Genomic DNA, 13,114 nt, shown 5'->3' with positions numbered 1-13,114 from the left:
AATAAAATATTAAAAAATTCATAACAAATAAATAAAATTAAATATGATATTATTCCTTTTTTTTCCCTCTAAAAAATCTTTTAATATAATTTAAGGAAAATGAGTTTTCACTCACTAATTTAATAAAATATAGAGAAAAGAACGTGAAGTTTTATAAATTAGTTTTATCTTAATACATTTAAAAATATTTTAAAACACATGCTTTTTTACTTGTGATGTTAATAACAACGGTTAACAACTTTTTTTTACTATGAGAACTTATTTGAAATTAATAGAATAAGAAAATTTTAAAATTAAAACTAAAAAAACTTTGAAGCTTTAATAGAAAATATGGATATCAAGAAAGAACTAGGAATACAATAAGAATAAATATTTTGTTTTTTAAATTTTAAGGTTTTTTGGTTTTTAATTGTATTTAATTTTTTTATGCATTTTAGTGTTAATTCTATTTTTAATTTTAAAAGTTTCTATTGTTGTCAACTAAATTGTTATTCAATTTTATTAAAAAAAAAATAATACAAAAAATAAAGGGATTTATATAATATAAGATATAAAATCATTATACACTATGACATTAGAAATATTTTATTTATCATCTGAATCTTGTAGAATTTTTCTACAATAATTTATATCTCATATTATATAATAAAAAACTTATAATATATTTATTTATAAAACACTGTTGTCGAATTAAAATGATAAATTAATTTTAGATAATTTTATATAATATTATCAAGTAAAAGGGTATTTTAGGAAATAATTATTTGAATTATGAAAAAGTGTATATATTTTAAAATATTTTTAAATAGATGAAGATAAAACTCATTTATAAAAATTAAGGTTTTTTTTTTATATTTTTTAAAATTAGTGAGTTAAAACCCACTTTTTCCTCTAATTTTCCTTAAAATTATACATTATCTTTCATAATTTTTTAATTTCTCTAAAATTTTTCATTAACCATATAAATATCAAACTACACTTATATATACAATTTATTCATTTTTAAAAATAATTTTAAAATAAAAAAATCAATTTAATTAGTACTTGAAAGTAAAAAAAGAAAAAAAAAACCTCAATAATTTTAAAAAGTTATAGACTAAAATTTATTTTAAATGACTTTGATTGATTTCTTTTTTACATATATTATGGTTTTATAATTTTTTTTACTAAGTAAATAAACTCTAAATCAAGTAAGACTTAATGTGTTGAATCATTAATGAATCTAATAATTTTTAAAAATAATTCAAAACTCAAATAATAGCCTAATTAATATAAAAATTGGTTTACAAAAACTTTATTGTTTCTATTTTACATAAAATCAATTTTTTTTCTTTTTTTTATACTATTTACTTTAAGTATTAAGATTATTTGATAAAATTAACTTAAAATTTATTTTAAATCATTAAATTGACCTATTTACCGCTACTAATATTTATATTTCTACTAAACTTGAGTAATAAATTTACTTATAGTATAAATATAAGATAACTACAACAATATTTCCTATAAAAAATGAGTTGTGAATGTAGAGTCATAATTGAAAAATATATGCTCACTAAAAATGATTTAATATTAAGAATAAGTTAATTATATTGACTTAATATTTTAAATTATTTTTTATGTTAAGTTGTGATATTAAATTATTTTATCAAATATACTTAATCTACTAAATAATTTAAATTAAGTCATATTTAGTTATTTCAATTATTTAATTTTTATACAAACTAAATAAATCATATGAATGGGAATAATTTATTATCTTTAAATATTTTTCTATTTTCTTATAAGTTTTCTCTTTATTTATTTCATAATTTTCATCAAAATTTCCAAAAACTAATCATAGGTTCCTTCCGTTCCATCTTTTTGGGCGGAAGGCTAGAATAATTAATTCATTAAACGGAAAACAGAAAGCATATCTTAATAAGCCCAAAATTAGTTGATCATTTCTGGCTTAATTTTTTATTTTTGAAATCTGAATTCAGACGGCCGAGAAGTTTCATGGTAGCAAAGGGAAAGTTTTGAGAAGAAGGCTTTCACGGGTGGAAAATGAGAATCCGCTTCAGCGTTAGAAGGGTATCGTTTCTGCTGCCCAATCCAACCCCAAATTGGAGGATTCCTGTGAAAAGCTTTATAACCCAACTCTCCCTTCTTCAAGATGCTCCACTGTCATTCAGATTCTTCTCTTCATCGTCAACATCCCCATCCTCCCCAAATCCCAAACAAAGCTCTTTTACAGTGTCTTACCTCATCAATTCATGTGGGTTGTCCGCAGATTCTGCTCTCTCCGCTTCCCAAAAGCTTCACTTGGTAACCCCAGAAAGGCCCGACTCTGTCCTCACACTCCTCAGAAACTATGGAATCACCGACACCCAACTTCCCAAACTCCTACGAGTATATCCAACTTTGCTTTTGGCTGATCCTGAGAAAACCCTTTTGCCCAAACTCGAGTTTTTCCATTCTAAAGCTTTTACAAGGGCCGACCTTGGGAGCATCCTCTCTTCCTGTCCAATGATCTTGTCGCGGAGCTTGGACTACCAGATCATCCCTTGTTATGATTTTTTAAAGAGCATTCTTCATCTCGATAAAAGGGTTGTTTCTGCATTCAAGCGCTCACCCAGGATTTTTCTTGAGGATGTGAACAAGTACATCGTTCCAAAAATCACAGCCTTGCAAGAAATTGGAGTGCCTGAATCCTCTGTCGTGTTTTTGATTACTCATTATTCCAATGTAGTGCAGGTAAAGCACGACAAGTTTCACGAAATTGTAAAGGAGGTTATGGAAATGGGATTCGATCCTCTGAAAATGGTTTTCATTAAGGCAATCCACGTGCTTGCTGGAATGAGTAAACCAACCTGGGAACATAAAATGGAGGTTTACAGGAGGTGGGGTTTGAGCAATCATGAGATAATGTTGTTGTTCAGAGCTTTTCCCATATGTATGAGTTTATCTGAGAAGAAAATAATGAGCACAATGGATTTCCTGGTTAATAAGATGGGTTGGAAGCTTACCGCAATCACCAAAGTTCCAAGCACTCTGAGTTACAGTTTGGAGAAGAGGATCATTCCGAGGTGTTCAGTTGCGAGAGTTCTGATACTGAAGGGGTTGGTAAAGAAGGACATGGGCTTAGGTGCTTTTCTGAGGTTCACTGAGAAGAAGTTTTTGGATAGGTTTGTGATCAAATATCAGAATCACATTCCTCAGTTGTTAAATCTATTTAAGGGTGAAGTGGGCATTCTAGAACTAGGCTTTGCATCTGAGGAGATATGTGGAGTCAAACAGTTGTAGTATAGCATGTCAATTTTCCTTTCTTTTTTGTGTTTGGCTGCTGTTATGTTAGAAAATCAAGAAATAAGATCTCATGAATTTTAGTTTAATGAACCAAAAATAGATTTACAAAACTCACCTTCAGCGAATTGTTTGCAATGTTGAGTCACTTTGGTAGCACCTATTAACTTTGTATTGTATCTTTCCTCTCCTTAGTCTCTCTTACTTAATGTTTGTACAAATGATGGGAAACTTCCCAAACTTATGATGAGCGGAAAGAGGGGTTTTGGGGCAAAATAGCCCTTTCTTGTAAAAGAATATAAGTTTTAGCCCATTGCAAAACTTATGTTCAAAGTAAGTATAAATTTTTTTTTTAAAAATTTAAGTGGAAGGCCAATTGATTCCGTTTTGTTTTGTTTTGTTTTTTTTAACTTTAAAATTTAATTAAAAATATAAAATTATAATTTATTGTTGAAATTAAAAATATATACTTTAATAAAAAAAATTATATATTTAAACTTAAAAACGATATAATATTATTTCAATATAGATAAATTGATAACTATAATAATAAATGAATATTTTATTTATCAATAAATTAACAATCTTAAAATAATGAAGTTATATGATATATAAATAAGATATAAAATTATATAATTTATTGATTTAAAATATTTAATTTATTGTATTTTTGAGATATTAATTTATTTGTATTTTGAAAAATTTATCTTTATTAAAATAATAGTATTATCTTAAATTTCCATATATAGTTTTTTCATTATTTTAAAACATATGTTTGTAATTTTATGTAAAATAAAAATAAAAATGCCTTAGAAGATACATTTCAAAATTAGTTAATAAAATTAATTAGAAAAAGCCTACTACAAAACGGTAACTTTTAATAGTTTCGTCAAAGTCACAAAAAATACTACTAAACATTTATAGAGTGGAAAAAAAAAAGACTCTCCCTAATTGTAGCGGGTACTACATATAACTTAAATTAATAAATCATATAATTTTTTATTTTAAAAATACAATAAATTATCTTTATTGAAATAATATTAGATCTTTTAAATTTAAATAAATAATTTTTTTATTATTAAAGTATATATTTTTAATTAAATTTTAAAGCAAAAAAAAATTAAATGAAATCTCGATTGCTAATTGAGGCTTCAACTGATGGTAATAAAATGACTACTTTGAAGATAAGTTTTGCAATGGGGGCTAAAACTTATATTCTTTTACAAGAAATGGCTATTTTGCCCTGAAACTCTAGAGAGAGGGACCATGTTTACGCTCAAAATATACTGCGGTTATTGTAGTATAATTTGAGGTGTCAATCCCATGGAAAAACAAACAACAAAATAGGTTACCACATAAAAAGGAATAGATTAAAAGAACTTGGAAAACTAAAAAAAAGAAGGATAAAAATCAATATGATAGAAACCAAGGCATAGAGACTCAATTGCTTTGTTTTATTGTTACCAACTTTGATTCCTATTTACTACTCCATGGCATGTTTCACATCCCAAACAAACAATTGGGACATATAACTCTGAAGATCAATGATAAAAACCAATGTATTTGTGTTGAGAAAAATCTTTTAAATGAGGAAAAATAGAACATTAAAAGCTCTTTAAAGAAATCAAAGGAGAGTGACAAGAGAACCTCTACAAATAAGCTCCTCTCTAACCTAGCTTGCTATTCATCTCCCGGATTCTAGAGAGAAAATATGAAAAGAATAAAAAGAACACAAGAAAGAGGATGGCTCCCATGGTGGTCAGCCTAGCCTCTATTTATAGTGGAGGAGAGCTTTCAAGTTTCCTAATGTTTGCTCCAAAAATCAGCTTCAACCTTTCTATAACTTCCCCAATCAAATCAATCCTCCAATTAGGCTAACCTGCACCCAAACATTGTCAGGAAAAGTTTTCAACAGATAGAAGCCTATTCAGCACATGACGAGAAAGGACAGAATCTGACTAGAGTTTCTATTGTGTCTGAATTTCAATGCCTAAAATTTCCTGAAAGGTCAAAACTCCCCTAAAAATTGCTCCATCTTTTCCTTATTTGTTGAAGCACATTCTGGAATAATTTGACTGCTAAATTGGTGCTTGAATGAACTTGGACAATCTGTTGACTGAATACATTGTTTGGTCAGCAATTAATTGGTTTTAGGAAGCTGAAGAAATCTAGCTTAGAAAAAGATAAGTTAAGCTATCAAAACAAGCTAGCCAATTGGCTGGGTTGCTAGGTCGAACTGATCTTTTTGGCACTTTTTGGGTACAATGTGGGCCTAGACAAAGGTTAAGGGCATTTTGGTAATTTTATTTAAAAATAACACAAAAACGACCACATTTGTTAAATAATTCAATAATTAATCAATTTAATCTCAAATTATCAACAAATGCAAATAATGAAATACTCTTTTGAAGTGCATTTTCACGTTCTAATTAGACTAAAAACCCTTTTATATCATATCAAGTGATCTTCCATCAAGAGTCACAAATGAACACTTCCTTCTCGATATATGAATCCACATTTTCCAATTCCATATAGTATTAATGGTATATGAAAACTTTAATGTAGGTACGTGATTTTGGTCATTATACCTTGTGTACAATTTGGTAGATTCATGACTTTGGTTATGATATCTTGTATTTTTCTATATATCTAATATATTTAATCTTCTCACATACATTAGATGTATAATATAGGAAATGTAAATACATTAGGTTCATGATTTTAGTCATGAAATTTTAGAATATTGGGGATTAACTTCATGACCACACGAAGGTCACAACAATTCCAACAATATTTCCTCATATTCAATTCCATTTTCATTGTTTTGAGCAAAAACAACATATTTGCTTCTACGGTTTTTGCTAGGGTCCTTTGATTACTTTTTGCCTTTGATCTGTCTAAGAGCATAATGTAGGATGTCTTTTGAGTTCTAATTACGTCTAAATTTTGCATTTGGTGCCTGGAAGCTAATCACTAGTTCTTGGTTAAGGTGACCAGGAATACCCACCTCCATTTTCCATGTTCTTAAAAATCCATATCAATTAATTGTTTGTTTTTTATTTTTTATTTCAAAAAAAAAAAAAAGTAGTCAAGGGTTTTTTGAGTTGTGTTGAGTTCCTCTTCTTTCCTACACTAGAAGTTGCCTATTGGGAAGGAAACAATGTAGTTTTATTTCAATGTCTTCAAATGTATTTTTGTTACATAGTCCCTTTTGACTACACTAAGGGAAAAAGGCTCCTCTAAGGGAAAAATCGTTGAGTGACATAACAATGGTGGACGATATAACTATGGCGGGCTAAGACTACGTCATTCGACTACACTAGCCCTAGAGATGTTAAAAAGTTTATGCGTGCAACTTGGAGTGACATATTAACCCTTAAAGACAACAAGTATGATCAACAAGACTACCTTATCTTTACTATTTCAATTGGTTTTGAATAGGATAGTTGTAGTGATGGTAGTAGTGACTTTAATGATAATCCATCCATAATTAAAAATTGGTGTGAAGAATATCAATTTTTATTAAATACTTGTGTTAAAGTTACTATTGCTTATGAATAATAAAAAAAACTAACTTGATGTGTTAAATGAAAAAAAAAATTGAACCATCTTGAAAAGATTCAATTTCTTAAGACTAAGCATAAATCTCTTCTTGATAAAAACAATGCTCTAACTCAAGAGATTGAACAACAAAGAAAAGTAGATTCTTCAAAAAATGATATCTTTAATCTTGAGACTAAAATCTTAAAATAAATAATTGATAGTTAAAAGTCTTATGGAGATAAGAAAGGTCTTAACTACGTAACAAGATTGAAACTTCCACCATGGGAGAAACAATTTTTGTTAAGGGCAAGAGGAAACTCCTAACGTTGTAGCTCCCTTTAGCACACCTCCCTAGTACTCAATCCGCAAGAAATCAAGACATACACAAGATAGGTGTTATAGTAAGCTTTTTGATACGTATCAATTTCATTTGAATAGACTTGTAAGAGAATCAAACTTCCTTAAAAATCAAATCTTGAATAAAGGAAAAGGAAGAAAAACTAACATTAAGCTTAGAAATAAGAAAAACTCTCCTAGCATACCTCCTTGGATGAAACAAATCTAGGTAAAGAAAGAAGATCTCCTCACCCTCTAGAATAAAGGTCTGATTAAGTATGAAGATATTCCTTTACATTTTCATAGGAACTTGGATCCTAGAAAATCTTTCAGAGTCTCCACATCTACTTAACATACTATGTTGCATAGCTCAAGACCTCTGCTTATAGGTCTATCTCTAATCTTAGTGTTGCAGTAAATATTAATAATCCTTTCTTCTTGTAAGACCTCTTATTTTGTAACTTAGTGTGATTCAGAGTAGGCCTATATTTTAGGGGGGTGTTAATCTCATGAGGAGTAGGCCTATATTTTCATGAGGAGTTAACTTAGTGTGATTCAAAGGTGGAACGCAATCAAAAACTGTTAAATCAAAGGACCCCCAGCTGAAGCTGGTAGAAGCAAATATATTGTCTTTGCTCACAACAAATGAAAATGGAATTGAATCTGAGGAAACATAACAACACAACAGCCAAACACAGAAAAGAAAGGAAGGTTGATGTGCTATCCTACAACTGTTTGATTCCACATATCTCCTCTGATGCAAAGCCTAGTTCTAGAACCCCCACTTCACCCTTATATAGATTTAACAACTGAGGAATGTGGTTCTGATATTTGATCACAAACCTATCAAAAAATTTCTTCTCAGTGAGCTTCAGAAAAGCACCTAAACTCAGATCCTTCTTTACTAACCCCTTCAATATCAGAACTTTCCCAACCGAACACCTCGGAATGATCCTCTTCTCCAAACTGTAACCCAGAGTGATTGGAACTCTGATGATTGCGCTAAGCTTCCAACCCATCTTATTAACCAGGAAATCCACTGTGCTCATTATTTTATTCTCAGATAAACTCATACATAGGGGAAAACCTCTAAACAACAACATAATCTCATGATTGGTCAAACCCCACCTCCTGTAAACCTCCATTTTCTGTTCCCAAGTTGATTTACTCATTCCAGCAAACACTTGGATTGCGGTAATGAATACCATTTTCAGAGGGTCGAATCCGCTTTCCATAACCTCCTTCACAATTTCGTGAAACTTATCGTTCTTTAGCTGCACTACATAGGGATAATGTTTTATCAAAAACACAACAGAGGATTGAGGCACTCCGATTTCTTGCAAGGCTGTGATTTTTGGAACGATATTCTTTTTCACATTCTCAAGCAAAATCCGGGGTGAGCGCTTGCATGCAGAAACAACCGTTTTGTCGAGACGAAGAATGCTCTTTAAAAAATTATGGCAAGGGATAATCTGATTGTCCAAGCTACGTGACAAGATCAGTGGACAGGAAGAGAGGATCCTCCCAAGGTCGGCCCTTGTAAAAGCTTTAGAATGCAAAAACTCGAGTTTGGGCAAAAGGGTTTTCTCAGGATCAGCCAAAAGCAAGGATGGAAATACTCTTAGGAGTTTGGGAAGTTGAGCGTCGGTGATCCCATAGTTTCTGAGGAGCGTGAGGACAGAGTCGGGCCTTTCTGGGGTTACCAAGCGAAGCTTTTGGGAAGCGGAGAGAGCAGATTGTGGGGACAACCCACATGAGTTGGTGAGGTAAGACACTGTAAAAGAGTATTGGTTGGGATTTGGGGAGGATGGGGATGTTGACGATGAAGAGAAGAATCTGAATGAGAGTGAAGCATGTTGAAGAAGGGAGAGTTGGGTTGCAAAGCTTTTCACAGTAATCCTCCAATTTTGGGGTGGATTGGACAGTAGAAACGATACACCTCTAAGGCGGAAGTGGATAATCATTTTCCACCTCAATATCAAAATAAAACCCTTCTTCTCGAAACCTTCCCTTTGCTACCATGGAACTTCCCCGGCGGTCTGAATCAATATTTAAAAAGTAAAAATAAAAAAGCCAGAAATGACGACAGTCCATCAGCAATAATAATTAAATAATTGACTAATTTTTTCATCTTTAAAATAAAAAATAGTGATAAATCAACTTATTTTATCATTATGTTCCTAAAAATTATTTTTAAAATTTAAGATAGTAAAAATGTTGAATACCTTAATTTAAAAAAAAAATGTTCAAAAAATTATTATCTTTTAAGCTAAGTACCAAAAAATTCTCACATTTTATATAAAAATGAACATGTGATATGCCTTTAAAATGATTATGATTATAACGACTCGCTCCTAATCGTAAATATTGTCCGATTTGGACTCAAAGGGGTCTTCATGGTTTTAAAACGCATCTATAAGGTTACAAGGAATTCATACTTATGTAGCATCAGAAACTTTCCCCCCTATCCGATGTAGGATGGATATCACAAACACCCCCATGCAGACACAATGTCCTCTTTGTGTCCTACAGGATTGTGGGGCCAAACAGACAAACACTCTTATGGGGCCAAACAAATCCCACACTGAAGTCGGAAATTGACTTTGATACCATTTGTAACGGTCCGCTCCCAACTGTATAGATATTGTCTGCTTTGAACCCAAATGGGTTTGAATTTAAAACGCGTCTACAGGGTTACGAAGAGTTCATACTTATATAGCGTTAGGAACTTTCTCCCTATCTGATATGGGATGTCACAATGATTTTCAAATGTATGAAAAAATAGAGAGAAGATAGAAAAAATAAATTTAAAGTAATAAATTATTTTTATATGTTTGAATTGTTTTTATATAAAAATTAAATAATTTAAAAATACATTCATTTTTAATTAATTTTTACTTTTATTTGTTTTTTTCTCATTTTTTGGAAAGTCAGATAAGAAAAAATTATTTTCCTTGATATACTTTTTCCTTTCCTTCAAACTTTTCGAGAAGTAAATATAACCAAACAAACTTGTTGTGTAATATTTGATTCATGTCTTGGAAAAATAAAATAAAAAATCATAATATTTAGTCCATTATCTAATAATCATGTCAATTAAAACATGTAAATTTCATTTAATAAAGAGGAAAAAATAGATTATATTGCCACAAATAATCCATTTAATCTAAATTCGGTTATTTCCTACCCAACATAATTAAGACTTGTTTTAACATATTCAAAACTTTAAATTTAAATGAATTATAAATTAGCTCGTTTAATTAAGTTATAAAAATAAGGATAACCTCAATCTAAACACTCTAATTTCATGTCACTTTCGAATTTATTTGGAAATCATGCCAAAGATTGTCATATCTATATAGTATGGTTGGTTATTAAGTATAAGTCTTAGAAGGCGTTTGGTAGATCACCTTGCTAACTTAATATGATTTAATAACTTAATTTAAACCTTTAAGTATATTATTTGATATTTTATGTTAATATTAATATTTAACATTTTAAAATTATCTTATTAATTCTTCTCATATTCATATATTTAGAAATGTTAATAGCTTTGAAATAATTTCACGCTAAAGTTTATATCATACTTAAATTTTAAATCATAATTTCATACCTCATTCAAAACTTGTTTCTCAATGGTGAGCTAACAATATATATGTCAAAAGACTAAAATTTTAGTTCTTTTTTCATAAAATTGAACATTGCTAGAGTTTCATTTTGTTAAAGAAAAGAAAGAAAACTAAAATTTATATAATATAATATATATATATATATATATATATATATATATATATATATATATATTGTGAAACCAAGGTTTGGTTAATCTCGATTTTTGTGATAACAAAATAAGGTTTAGAACTAATTATTATATTTCAAATGTGATTAAGCAAGATGATTTCCAAAATGACAATCACAAAGACAAATCAAGTTAAAGATAAATCATTAAGAAGAAGAAAACCTCAAAAAGAAGTGTTTTTCAATACCCAAGCTTCATAATATCTATTTGTAAGGTTGTTGGTGCACTACGATTTTCATGCATTACATTCTTTACTTATGCACCAAAATCATCCAAGAGTTATTTTGTTTTAAATATTTTAAATTGGACGATTTCATGTTTTCAACTAAAACCTTGTATCAAATGTTTTCCAAACTTGTTTAAAAGGTTTTAAGTTGAAAAGGTTGGTTGTTGAGCCAAAAACGGCTCAACCGGTTGAACCGGATAAGGAACCGGTCGACCCGCACCTCAACTGATTGAGGTCTGGTCAAGGGGCGGTCGAGGTCCAACGGTCACCTATCAAGCATTAAATACTAACGGCTAGTCAACTGGTTGACCCCCAGCTCAACTAGTCGAACCCTTAACAACTAGTTTGGTCGTTTTCTTCTATAAAAAGGCTTCAATCTTCATTGTTTTATGAGTTTAACCTTCCTAAAACTTTCTTGAATATATTTGAGCCTTGGGAGAGTATTTTTTTTTTGTGCACTATTCAATCCTAGTTTACTTGTATCATTTGAGCCTAAAGTTTTGTACTAAGAGTTTGTGAAATTATTTGTATATCTTTTAGAGGAAGAATCTAAGTGTGAGGTATCACTTAGGGATTCTCAAGTGTGGAGTATCACTTGAAGGGTTGTTCAAGAGTGGGGTATTTCTTAAGAAGTGTAAAGGGTGCTTAGAGTCAAAAGTCCAAGATGATAGATTGAAATCATAATCCAATTGTATTGCTTGAAGGTTTGATTTGGAAGCCTTGAATTAGTGGAACCTCAAACTTGGGATTGAAGATAGAGGAGAGTGGAAATAGGCCGGGTTGCACCAAACCATTGTAAAAATCTAATGTTTGCATTTTCTCTTCCCTACTCCTTTACTTTATATGCAATTGTCTTTACATTGTTTTATTATATATTGCATATACGTGTCTTTTACATTCACATAGTTTAAATTTGCAAAAAGAGATCATCACCCTATTCACCCCTTATAGGGTGATTATCATAAGTTTGAATTAACCTATATTTCTAATATATATATATAAACTAACCTTAAATGACACATGTGGCATCATTTAATTGGCCACTTATTTAAAAAATAACATAAAATATTTCAAAATAATAAAAAAAAAAATAATATGAGTTTTGAGTGATCCTAGCCCATCAAGATTGGTGGAGTGCCAAAATGACAAATTCAAAATGGAAGAGGTTCGAGCTTGAATTGGCAATGGATGAATTCAAATTGGATTTGAATTCAACATATGATTTCTTAATTAACTTTAATAAGTCATAACTTCCTTATTTCACAAACAATTTGAAAACTATTTGAAGCATTAAACTCCTGACTTCTTGGGCTTGGAAATAGTACATAACTTACCCCAAAATTATCTCAAAAGTGCTCTAGAGTTCACCTCAAAGTCAAGGTATGTGTTACAGCAAGATTTTGTATTTCAAATTCCATTTTGATCTCCGAGCTATAGCCTCCAACCTTCTTTTCTCATGTTTGTTTGTTCTCTAACTCTATCTATAACATTTGGTACTCATCTTTCATGCCTATTTATTTTGTCCTTGCCTAGGTCTCCTCGTGTTCCACAAGCCTTGAATCTCTCATTTACATATATATTTAACCTTTTACTCTACTATGGATTAAAATGGTTCTTGCAACATGCATTATTTTCATCTAATATCAAATTAAACTCAAAATAAAAGTTAAGTCCATAACTAGGGTCTTATGGTATGCTTTAGCATCATGCTGCTAACCTTGATGCAAATACAATGAAAAAAAGGACTATGTAACACAAAAATACATATAGATTATATTTGGTTTGCATAAAGTACTAAGAGAAGAAGAAAAAAATGTTTAAAAAAAATGATCTTATTTGGTTTTACCATAAAAAAATATGAAAGAAAATCAAATATAATTAAAATTAGTAAGAAACTTATATATTTTTAAATTATTTTATTTTTA

General features: G+C 29.9%; 2 protein-coding genes across 2 annotated transcripts; one reads left to right on the top strand and one right to left on the bottom strand.

Annotated features, from left to right (window-relative positions):
* The first annotated feature begins 1,896 nt into the window (after window positions 1-1,896).
* On the top strand, window positions 1,897-3,374 carry LOC100263451 (transcription termination factor MTERF15, mitochondrial). The gene has a single exon (XM_002271831.4). It carries the CDS (start codon window positions 2,047-2,049, stop codon window positions 3,283-3,285), a length of 1,239 nt encoding a protein of 412 aa, XP_002271867.1. The 5' UTR covers window positions 1,897-2,046; the 3' UTR covers window positions 3,286-3,374.
* A 4,367-nt stretch (window positions 3,375-7,741) lies between these two features.
* Window positions 7,742-9,218, bottom strand: LOC100258309 (transcription termination factor MTERF15, mitochondrial). The gene has a single exon (XM_002271862.4). It carries the CDS (start codon window positions 9,126-9,128, stop codon window positions 7,890-7,892), a length of 1,239 nt encoding a protein of 412 aa, XP_002271898.1. The 5' UTR covers window positions 9,129-9,218; the 3' UTR covers window positions 7,742-7,889.
* Window positions 9,219-13,114: the final 3,896 nt, after the last annotated feature.

Source organism: Vitis vinifera, chromosome 7 (genome assembly GCF_030704535.1).
Source record: "Vitis vinifera cultivar Pinot Noir 40024 chromosome 7, ASM3070453v1".
NCBI lineage: Eukaryota > Viridiplantae > Streptophyta > Magnoliopsida > Vitales > Vitaceae > Vitis > Vitis vinifera.
This window is presented reverse-complemented; position numbering and strand designations above follow the sequence as displayed.